This window comes from Myotis brandtii, unplaced genomic scaffold (assembly GCF_000412655.1).
Source record: "Myotis brandtii unplaced genomic scaffold, ASM41265v1 scaffold196, whole genome shotgun sequence".
Taxonomy (NCBI): domain Eukaryota; kingdom Metazoa; phylum Chordata; class Mammalia; order Chiroptera; family Vespertilionidae; genus Myotis; species Myotis brandtii.
Genome location: NW_005357311.1, coordinates 6,064,822 through 6,077,205, shown reverse-complemented (window position 1 = coordinate 6,077,205; position 12,384 = coordinate 6,064,822). Strand labels below are relative to the sequence as shown.

Genomic DNA, 12,384 nt, shown 5'->3' with positions numbered 1-12,384 from the left:
CTGTGCTGGAGACACCCTTATGGGGCAGGACTTGCTTCAGTGGGGCTTTGGTGCTCACTGAGTCTGCCCCCAGAGTGTGTCTCTTATGGATGTGAAGAGTTGTGATCCGGTATGGTCTCACACTGACCACTGGGTACACTGGCTCTTGGATCTCCAAGGAGGTGCAAAGTCAGCCACTGCCTGAGGCTACCCAGCAGGAGCTACAGAGAGATCTGCAGATTCCTCCTCTTTGTTTGGGGTTTGGAAGTGCCCAGATGAGGCCCAGCTGTGAAGCAATGCAGGCTGCTGCTGCAGGGCCTTAGGCCTTCTTTTAGAAGCTTTGGAGCTCTCTGACCCAGCTGCAGTTTGTTAGGTTTTAGGTTGCAAAAGGACAGGCCATTCATATGCAAAATCTGCTTCGCATAGCTTGGGTGGGGTTGTAAATTGGGTAGGGCGGGGTCTCAGGGAATCACCGGGGCAGAGCAAACAGCAATGGCTGCCAGTCAGCCCTGCCCTGGAAAAGTGCCCAGATCTTTGTGTCCCGCGGCCCCGTGCAGGAACAGTGATCCCTGCAAGCACCTCTGAGAGAAAGCGGCACTTGCATTCTGGCCCGATGTCAGACAGTCCAGTTTCTCCCTGTATGAGTCTGGGTCCCCAGAGTCTCACCTGGTACTGGAGTTCAGAGCAATCGGGAGCTTGTGTCTCCCTCCCGATTGAAAAAAACAACAGTGCACCCAGTTGCCAGCTCATATTGCACGGGCCTTCATACCTCCGCACTTCCGCATCTCCGCACCTCTTACCAGTCTCAATGCACTTTTTTCTTTCCTTCTAGTTGTAGAACTTCCACTCAATCAGCTTTCCCATGGTTCTTGATGATATTTGTTTTGTCTTTTAGTTGGAGTTTTGATGTGTTTGTAAGAGGCAGCAATTGCAGGTGCTTACCTATGCTGCCATCTTGGTTGTCCTCCAAAAAATAACTTTTTGATACCTCCACATGTCCAAGTTTAATGACCCAACAACTGACAGCTTATAATGAAATAGGCTATAATTGAGTCTTAAAAATGTAATTTTCTGCCATTTATTCTAAATAAATTATAACATTGAAAAAGTTTATTGTTTTCATGACAAAATTGGCAAATGAACTTGATTATAATTTCTGTTTGTGATGAAATGTATTTTAGGAATAATAAATTCTGGTGTTTTTTATTAGCAGTATATTCTTTTGATAGAATCTTAGGCAGTCGTATAAGCTGTGTTCTCTATATACGTTAAAGGCAATAATTTCAAAATCAGCATTCCATAAAATAAATTTCTAGAAATTACTAGTTTAATGCTGGTTACTTTTGACATATGGAAATATTCATATAGTTATTTTGGTTACTTATCTTAATATTTCTCATTAGGTGAATTTAGAAAAAGTCACATGATTCATAAGTATATCATTATTTTAGTCCTACTGTGACATTGTTTTTAGCTTTTCCTAGTAACTGAAGTCTGACTTTTTTTCTTAAATAGAATTCTCCCAGCTCTTGGTTACATCAACCCACCCCTGTGACCTCAGCAGATGGTATTGGATTACTTAGTCACATTCCTGTCAGACCTTCCAGTGCAGAGCCTCATCGGCCTCTTAAAATTACAACACATTCCAGTCCACCATTGGCAAAAAGTTTAGTAGACCATCATAAAGAGTAAGTTCACCAATGCTTAAAACTTACAAATGCCTTGTCTTTTATCGTTTTCTTAATTCATTTTCTAAGCAAGTTATTTTAAGTTAATCTCTTAAAACTGGGATTTGAATAAGTACTATTCTTTCAGTTTTGATATACTCTATAATTTACTTGATAATTTTAGAATACATGGAAAATCGTGTTTCACTTGTATAATAGAACTAGATGCACAAAATTCGTGCAAGAGTAGGCCTTTCTTCCCTCCGGGACCCAGGCTTCCCTCACAGCCCTGGCTTCATCGGGAAGGTCGTCTGGAAGGATGTCCAGTCTAATTAGCATATTATGCTTTTATTATTATAGACTAGAGGCCCGGTGCACAAAAATGTGTGCACTCCAGGGAGTGCACTCAGCCGGGCCTGGGTTCTCTCGCAGTCTGGGACCCCTGGGGGGATGACCACCTGCTGGCTTAGGCCCACTCCCCGGGGGGATTGGGTCTAAGCTGACAGTCAGACATCCCTCTGGCAACCTGGGAGCCCTCGGGGGATGTCCACTTGCCAGCAGGGAGCAGGCCTAAGCTGCAGTCTGACATCCTTAGCCCTGCTGAGGAGGCGGGGAGGTTCCCAACACCACCACTGTACTGGCAGCCGTCAGCCTGGCTTGTGGCTGAGCAGAGTTCCCCCTGTGGGAGCACACTGACCACCAGGGGGGAGCTCCTGCATTGAGCGTCTGCCCCCTGGTGGTCAGTGTGTGTCATCGTGACCAGTCAGTCTTTCTGCTATTAGGGTCAGTTTGCATATTACCCTTTTATTATATAGAGGCCTGGTGCACGGGTGGGGGCCGGCTGGTTTGCCCTGAAGGGTGTCCTGGATCAGGGTGGGGGTCCCGCTGCGGTGCCTGCCCAGCCTGGGTGAGGGGCTGAGGGCCGTGTTCAGACTGGCCACACCCCCTTCAGGGTGGGGGGTCCTGCTGGGGTGCCTGGCCAGTCTGGGTGAGGGGCTGATGGCTATTTGCAGGTTGGCCAAGCCCCCCAGCGGGGACCCTCACCCCATGAGGGTGTGGCCAGCCTGGGTGAGTGGCTGATGGCTGTTTGCAGGCTGGCCACAGCCCCCAGCCATCCAAGCTCCCAGTGGAGGCTGGCTGGAAGCAGGTATCTGGGATTTATTTATCTTCTGTAATTGAAACTTTGTTGCCTTTAGCGGAGGCCACAGCTGGCCAGGGCAGGCGGGAAGCTTGGCTTCCTCCATCGCCGGGGCAACCAAGCCTCCTGCTTGCTCCAGCTCCTTGGCTGCCGGCCGCCATCTTGGTTGGGTCAATTTGCATATAGTCGCTCTGATTGGCTGGTGGGCATGGCTTGGGCCGTAGCAGAGGTGCGGTCAATTTGCATGTTTCTCTTTTATTAGGTTAGATTATATTGCATAGAAGCTATCTTTATATCATACAAGATAAAGTGGTTACAGAAACCTTTGTTTATTTTTAAGATAATTTTTACTTTTCCATTATAGTTGATGTGTGCACTATTAGTTTCAGATCGCACACCCCCAACCCAGTGATTAGACATTTATACAATTTATGAAATGATCACCCCAATAAAACTAGTACCTATCTGACACCATATCCTTGTGTATTTTCTTTACAGAGAATTGGAGAGGAAAGCTTTCATTGAACCATTACGTTCTATTACATCTGCATCAGCAAAAAATGACCTGGAGCTAACTAGGTCACAGACTGGAAAAGATGGTCACTTGCATAGACATTTTGTGGAACCTGTGATGAATCCATTACAGAGACCACCCCAGGAGACTGGAGAGAGACTAAACAAATATAAGGAGGAACACCGCCGAATTCTTCAAGAAAGTATTGATGTTGCTCCATTTACAACTAAAATCAAGGGGCTTGAGGGTGAGAGAGATAATTATTCCAGAGTAGCATCGTCATCTTCTAGCCCTAAAAGCCATGTCATCAAACAAGACAAAGATATGGAATGCTCAGTATCAGATCTTTATAAAATGAAGCACTCAGTGCCTCAGAGTTTGCCCCAAAGTAACTATTTCACTACGTTGTCTAATAGTGTGGTAAATGAACCACCAAGGTCATACCCATCCAAAGAAGTTTCAAATATTTACACTGAAAAACAGAATAATACCCTTGTAGCGGCCACTAATCCTCAAACTCTAACTTCATTTATATCATCTCTTTCAAAGCCACCACCTTTGATTAAACACCAACCGGAAAGTGAAGGTTTAGTAGGCAAAATACCAGAACACCTTTCCCATCAAATTGCTTCTCATTCAGTAACAACCTTCAGAAATGATTGTAGAAGTCCTACCCATTTGACAGTTTCTTCTACAAATACACTTCGGAGTATGCCTGCTTTACATAGAGCACCAGTATTTCATCCACCAATTCATCACAGCCTGGATAGAAAGGAAAGCAGCTATAGTAGCCTTTCCCCTCCAACTTTAACTCCAGTGATGCCTGTAAATGCTGGTGGGAAAGTTCAAGAATCACAAAAGCCTCCAACTCTAATTCCTGAGCCAAAAGAATCTCAGGCAAATTTTAAGAGTTCTTCTGAACAGAGTTTGACAGAAATGTGGAAATCTAATAATAACCCGAGCAAAGAGAAAGCTGAATGGCATGTAGAGAAAAGCAGCGGAAAGTCACAAGCTGCTATGGCATCTGTCATTGTACGTCCACCTTCCAGTACAAAACTTGACAGTGTGCCGGCAATGCAGTTAACATCCAAAGATCGAGTTAGCGAAAGATCTTCAGCTGAGGCAAATCAAACAGATTGCCTCAAACCAGCAGAAGCTGGAGAAATTGGAAGAATAATTTTGCCAAGTGTGAATTCAGACAGCGCTCACATAAAATCTGCAAAAAACTTTCAGGCAGTCTCACAGGGCAGTGTTCCCAGTTCAGTTGTGTCTGCTGTAAATACAATGTGTAACACCAAAATGGATATATTCACATCTGCTGCCACTACCACCAGTGTTTCCAGCTGGAGTGGTTCCGGAATAATCTACTCTTTATCAAATACCATTTTGCCCTCTAAATCCTCAGACTGTACCTCTCCAAAAAGTGTCAGTCATTCAGTGGCCCACACACAGGAATGCAAGGTCAGCACCACAGCTCCAGTTACACCAGCCAGTAGTAAGACAGGAAGTGCTGTTCAGCCCAGCTCTGGGTTCTCAGGCACAACTGATTTTATTCACTTAAAAAAGCACAAGGCAGCATTGGCTGCAGCTCAATATAAAAGCAGTAATGCTAGTGAGACTGAGCCTAATGCTGTGAAAAATCAGACATCTTCAGCCTCCCTTGTCTTGGATAGCACTGTAGTCTGTAATACAATAAACAAAGCAAACTCTGTAGGAAATGGGCAAGCATCCCAGACAAATCAACCAAACTACCATACTAAACTTAAAAAAGCCTGGCTTACTAGACATTCAGAAGAAGATAAAAATACTAATAAAATGGAAAATTCAGGGAATTCTGTTTCAGAAATTATTAAGCCATGTTCTGTTAATTTAATAGCCTCTACATCTAATGATATACAAAATAGTGTAGATAGTAAGATCATAGTTGATAAATACGTAAAAGATGATAAAGTCAATAGGAGAAAAGCCAAAAGAACTTATGAATCTGGTTCTGAAAGTGGAGACTCAGATGAAAGTGAAAGCAAGTCAGAACAAAGGACTAAAAGGCAACCTAAGCCAACTTATAAAAAGAAGCAAAATGATTTGCAGAAAAGAAAAGGTGAAATAGAGGAAGATTTAAAACCCAATGGGGTTCTCAGCAGGAGTGCCAAAGAAAAAAGTAAATTGAAGTTGCAGAGCAATAGTAGTGGTAAGTAAATTTATTTTTCTAACATCTCAGATAAAATATGCTGTATGTTCTTGGAATAATTGTGTGGTTTTCTAAAGACTAGTGAGCTTAAAAGCATCTTTTGACTTTATCTGTATGCTCTAGCATTATGTATGTGCTCACTGAGCTCATTTCTACATTTCATAAGTATTCTATAAGAGGAAATGAGAGAAGATGTATCTCTCCATTTTGAAGAGTCTTGTAGAAATATGTTTTACCTAGCACTTATACTGACAAAAAAATTAATGTGTAATCTAGCAGTTACTCAGAATTTTGAACATTTCTAAAAACTGTCAAAATGTATTTATAGCTGCCACATCAAAAGTGGATTTCAAATATTAAGTATTTACCTATAACAAGATACACATAGTTGAAAAAGAAATCCTATTTACGTATACTTTAAGTCACATTTTTAAAAAGATATTTTTATTGATTTCAGAGAGGGAGAGGGAGAGCAAGATAGAAACCTCAATGATGAGAGAAAATCATTGATCAGCTGCCTCCTGCACACCCAACACTGGGGATCCAGCCTGCAACCCAGGCATGTCCCCTGACCAAGAATTGAAATGTGACCTTTTGGTTCATAGGTCGATGCTCAACCACTGAACCACGTTGGCTGGGCTAAGTCACATATTTAGAAGAGAATTCAGAGTACTGTGGATGTGGCCTCTTAAAAGTGTACTGAAATTATCTTCTATTTAATAATGCTACTCATTCAAGCAGTTCTTAACAATGGGTAAAAGTTAAAAGTGGGGTGTGAGGGTCATTATGGTTTTCTGTATTCAAGAAGAACATGCATAATAAGTAAAAATTCCAAAGCTGATGTTTGTTTCATTTGTGGCTACAACGGCAAAATAAGTGATACTAATAATATTCACTATAAAGTGTTTCTATATGTTTTTACTCTCATAATAGTTTTTCTCAGTTTGCTTATTTATTTTTTGGTATGTTGCACAATGCAGAAAGCACTTAATAGTCTCACTGTATTCATGTATTAACCCACATACAGTATTTGAAATATCTGTGACAATGTGGACATTCAAGAAGTTCTTTCACAAGCACTTGGATGCTCGAAGGCTCTTATTTGGGTCTTTTCACTGAATGAGGTTTTCCCACATGCCTGAGTGGAAATCAGAGGCAAAGTGAAGGAGAGAAAAACAGGAGAATGGAATCATTGAAAAGGAAGGACAGGTGGAAAGAGAGAGAAGAAAGGAAAATTAGCTCAACTAGAGACAGAGAGGCTGAGAGACTGAAATGCAAATATAGTCAGAAAAAAGAAAGATAGGGAAATAGATAACACAGAATACTTGCCATTTGAGTATTGGATTGTATAGTATCGCTTTTTCTTTCTCCTGTGTTCTAGTTAATTCCCCCAATTCATTCTTAAGAGGCTTAGTGTGATCAATATTGTTTCTCTTCCTTCATATATATAACATTTACTTTGGTGTTAGGTAGTCAAATACTTAAGTTAAACATATAAAAAACAAAAATAGGAACCTTCCAGGTTTTAACACATAGAAAACTCTTAATGAAATTAAATTTATAAAATTAACTCTTAATGAAGTACATATTCTGGTTTCATTTTGAGATTGAATGTACTTGTTTCCCATGTAAGAATTCTAAGACAAAGGCTGGAATCAGCATTCTCTCCACCCCAACTTGTTATGCTTAGTGAAATCTCCCCCATTTAGTATTAGAGAGGCTATGTTAAGTCCCATTTATTCCCAAGTCCAAAATAAAATTACATGACTGTTAAATGCCATCTTTTAATTATGGGCAGAGTTGATCTGCTGTTATTCTGGGCTATCTAAAACAGTTCTCTAAATTGGGAATTTATAAGTCTAATTTCTCAACCTGAGTAGATAATGTACCTTTAAACACAACCATTTTATGAACTGAAATTGCCAATCAAATTTAAATATATCTAAGTCCTGTGATGCACAAAATCAGTGGCTTAAGTATAATCAAAATTATAATACAAAAAACTGTTCTTATGACCTGGATCTTTGTGTCTTTGTCATTCATTCATTCATTTAAAAACAACACTCTTATTGTCTTTTTTGTTTCACAGAATTGAGGTTTGATTGGAAATGTCTGGTTTTTTATTATAATACTATCTAAATTGTTCACAAAGGTATGATTATCCATACTCTGAACCAGGGGTCCTCAAACTTTTTAAATAGGGGGCCAGTTCACTGTCCCTCAGACGGTTGGAGGGCCGGACTATAGTTTAAAAAAAAACAACTATGAACAAATTCCTGTGCACACAGCGGCGGCAAAAACACCCGGCGGGCTGGATAAATGTTTTCGGTGGGCCGCAGTTTGAGGACCCCTGCTCTGAACTGTTCCATTTCTTGGAATGTAAAAGCATATTGGGCCCTGGCTGATGTGGCTAAGGGTTTAGAGTGTTAGCCTGCACGCCAAAGGGTCAAGGGTTTGATCTCCTGGTCAGGGCATGTGCGGGGAGACAACAGATCAATGTGTCTCTCTGGCATGGATGTTTCTCTCTCTCTCTGTCTGCCTCTCTCTCCATCCCTCTCTCCCTCCCTCCCTCTCCCTCCTTCCCATTCTCTCTAAAAAGAAAAAAAAAAAACAATGGAAAAAATATCCTCTTTTTGTTGTTATGCAACAAAAAGAAAGCATATTGGTTAATAGTTACTTTCCACTCAAAATAAAAGTAGATTGCACTTAGTTTATTCTAATGTAATAAGTGAAAAAAAGTGATTGGAAGCAAGTATACCAAATAAAAATTTATCAACAGTGTAGCATTTCTGTTGTTCATTCTGACTTCTTAAAGCTCTGAATATTTTATACAGTCCATAGGACAAATCTGTCTTATACACAGTGGAGGAAATAACAAACCTTTTATACAAGCCTTTTGGAAAACATTTTATTCCATGAGTGGTATATGTGCACACACATGCATTTCTCTGTCTAGTGGATTAAGTCAAGTTGCTCCTTGCTCTAAATTAGAGACAGAAGAGAGGAGAACTTGTAAAGAATCTGGCATCAATCGTAGAAGTGCTTAATGACATGCTGATTTTAAATGTGCTGTCCTGGAGTTTAAACACAATACTTCCTATATTAAGATGTGTGGTCTTGCTTTGTACTGCCTACAGTAGAGGTTAACAGGTAAACAGTAGTGGGGACTCAGGACAAGAGTTCTGCTACAGGTTTCTGCAAGAAGTATATAGTCTCAGAATAGTTGTACTGCCTCTGATTCACAAAATAGGCATGATTAGAAAGCATAAGGATAGGAAATCAAATTTCTTTCTTTTTTTTTTAAATATATTTTATTGATTTTTTACAGATAGGAAGGGAGAGAGATAGAGAGTTAGAAACATCGATTAGCCGCCTCCTGCACATCTCCTACTGGGGATGTGCCCACAACCCAGGTACATGCCCTTGACCGGAATCGAACCTGGGACCTTTCAGTCCGCAGGCCAACACTCTATCCACTGAGCCAAACCGGTTTCGGCTCAAATTTATTTCTTTACTATGATAGAAATGTAAACTATGTAAATCTCATGTCTGATGTATAGTTACATTATGCAAATGGGCAGTAAAAGCACGTAAGAGTCAACAAATATTGCTTGTCCCAACATAGGTTGCCTTTAAATTAATAGATTTATAAAAATTTAATACGCAAATAGGCAGGCTTTAATTAGTATATAATACAATGTTTTGAGTTCTTCCTGCTCTACAGATAGATTACTTGAGCCAGTGTTTATTACAACAATTAGCTTCAAATTAATAAAAATGGTGGATCAGCAATATATATTATAATAAGATTATATTTTTTCTGCAGTTTTATTTTTCTTTAGGGTTGTGGTACCCTTTTTTCTGTCATGAAAAAAAAGATAGCTAATTAATGTTGGCTTTTTTTTCCCTTTCAATTCTTTTTCTACAAGATGCTGTTTCCACCAATACATTGATAACAAATGGAGGACCTTATAATAAGGGGAGAGCTATTAGGAAGAATAACTTAGTGCCTCTTCTCCTAAATATTGGTATTACAAAATCACCAGTTTCTTGACTTAATGAACCACACTTACTTTTGAGAATCAGATTATTGCAAAAATTAAGTATGTTGCCCTGGCTGGTTTGGTTCAATAGTTAGAGCATCGACCTGTGGACTGAAGGGTCGTGGGTTCAATTCCTGGTCAAGGACATGGACCTGGGGTGCAGGTTTCCCAGCCTCGGTAGGGGGCGCATGTGGGAGACAACCAACTGATGTGTCTCTCACATGTCATGTCTCTCTCTCTCTCCTCCCCTCCTCACTCCCTTCTACTCTGTCTAAAAATCAATGGAAAAAATATCCTTGGATGAGGATTTTTAAAAAACACACAAAAACTTAAGTATGCTTGTTGTTTCTAAAAGTATTACTCCCTCTGTCCCATAATAGTAGCAGTTGATGAATGTAATTTGTCCCATAATAATAGTAGCAAAAGAAAATAAATATAGAACACAACATTTATTATCAAAAAACTAGATTAAATTAAACAATAAACTAAAAATAGTACTCCTGATTTTTATTTTGAGTGTTCAGATAGTTTCTGGATTTTTCAATAATCTCGTTACTGCATTTTAAACTTGTAGGTAGGATCCCTTGGCTGCGAAGCTTTGCTTTCCCTATTTGCGTGAGCTTAAAATTATTGGAGCCATCGTTCTTCATTGCTTCCAGCATAACTTGTTGAAGTGACAGAAATGTAATATCCAATATTTCGGGAGAAATATTATCAAGGCTAATATGGTGCCTCTTCTGCTAAGAGGAATATGTCTAAGTTTTTCAAGTTTTTCTCCATAATCTTTGCATTTACGTCCACAGTTTTGTTTTTTCAAAGAATCCACATTAGCATAAGATTCTCCTTGACAATTATTTTTGGAAGCATGTTTCCAAATTCTTGATATGGTCATTCTGTTGCACTTAAATTGTTTTGCAGCTAACGTAATTGCACCTTTCTGCAACTTTTCCTTTTTCTTTTGATGCATCAAGAACTGGACAATCGCAACTTGATCTTCGCTTGAAAACTCTCTTTTTTTCATCTTTTACAATGGGTTGATATTCAACTGAAATAAAACAATTGATTTCGATCAGCGGATGAAATTAGAAAAATAGTTATAATTCGTAATAATTAGATTAACCTAAAAATTGAAAGATGTGTCAAAACAAATGACAGATGTCATGAAACATTGATTTTGATTGAAGTCTTTGCAATTTTGCACTACAACATAACTTACAGCTGCATTCACCAATAATTCCCGTTTAAATATTCACTTGCTACTATTATTATGGGACAGACGGAGTAACTTTTAGTCTTTATGTTCTTTCTGTGGATGTTAAAGGAGCTTCCTTCTACATATGCCAAATTTTTTGTGTAGAAGTGCTGTATTTTTAGCTTTACGAATCAGCTAGAGAATTTACTCAGATCTGCATTTAGAGTATACTGGCAGAAGAATTCATTTGGTTAGTAGAATACTAACCAAATAAATATAAAGTGTTGCTCTGAACTTTTTAGCTATTAAGAGTGTAACTATAATCTCTTTGCTTTTCTACAATCTTAATGTATTATCACAATTGTAAAATTGATTTGAATCTTAAGGAGTATACCTTTCTAAAGTATCTTGCTAATACTTTCCTACTGGTTTTACAGCTGGCATCCCTCGTTCAGTATTGAAAGATTGGCGTAAAGTCAAGAAACTGAAGCAAACTGGGGAATCCTTTTTACAGGATGACTCCTGCTGTGAGATAGGGCCTAATTTGCAAAAGTGCCGAGAATGTAGACTTATTCGGAGTAAAAAAGAAGAAGAACCAACCCATTCACCAGTATTTTGTAGATTTTACTACTTTAGACGGTAAGTGAAAAACTACATAATTGTGGGAAAGTACGTTTATTGGATATTGGAAATTATACATTCTGAGGATCCCATTTGGAGACAGGAGCCTCCTTGTTCCTGAAACATTGTAGAAGAACTAGAGGCCCAGTGCATGAAATTCGTACACTCGGGGGGTGGGTCCCTCAGCCCCGCCTGCGCCCTCTCGCAGTCTGGGATCCCTCTCACAGTCCGGGGCTCTCGCAGTTCGGGACCCCTCGCTCCTTACTGCCCACCTGTAGCAGAGGCAGGAGAGGCTACCACCACCACCGCTGCACTCACCAGCTGTGAGCCCAGCTCAGGGCTTCGGGCTGAGCGGCACTCCCCCTGGGGAGCCCACTGACCACCAGGGGCAGCTCCTGTGATGAGCATCTGCCCCCTCATGGTCAGTGCACATCATAGCGACCAGGAGTTCAGTTGATTTGCATATTAGCCTTTTATTATATAGGATTATTATATAGGATATTAAACTTCTTTAGTACTGAATTTAACAATGGCTAATTATTGGACTAAATTTCTATTTACATTGCTGTATGTATTCATGGCCTTTCTCTACTAAGATTTATTCTTCCCTAATGAGAAATGTTTAGTATTTTTTCTAGAAAGGGATAGGAAACAGCAGTTTGTGTGATATAAAGATTTTTTAAATACTTACTAGCATATTACTTTGGCCAAAACAATGTCGCATTTATATCTGTGCATTAGCTAACAATCAAAATAGTGTATAAATCTAGGTAAATAATGTAGACATTAAATTAAAGTCAGTGTGTTACTTTGGAATACCCATACTTTTATCTTGTTAAACATATGTAGCTATAAAATTATAAGTTACAATATGACAGAAAGGAATTATCAGTATCATTTCACAAGTTTTGTAGTGTTAACATAAAAACAATTTACCAGGTGTACCAGTTAATAATGCGGATTTTTTCAATAGATGGAGTTACACATATGTTGATATATATGTGATTTGATATGTATGCTATTTTGTTGTATTGACAGCAAG

At 39.4% G+C, this 12,384-nt stretch overlaps 1 protein-coding gene across 5 annotated transcripts in view; it reads left to right on the top strand.

Moving 5' to 3' along the window:
* JMJD1C (jumonji domain containing 1C) overlaps window positions 1-12,384 on the top strand; it is a 218,988-nt gene that overhangs the window by 175,480 nt on the left and 31,124 nt on the right. For all 5 annotated transcript variants that reach the window (XM_014538750.1, XM_014538748.1, XM_005865133.2 and 2 more), the window contains 3 exons: window positions 1,495-1,667; window positions 3,283-5,486; window positions 11,159-11,360. In XM_014538750.1, the coding sequence (XP_014394236.1) occupies window positions 1,495-1,667; window positions 3,283-5,486; window positions 11,159-11,360 (2,579 nt within the window). The remainder of the gene's footprint in view (window positions 1-1,494; window positions 1,668-3,282; window positions 5,487-11,158; window positions 11,361-12,384) is intronic.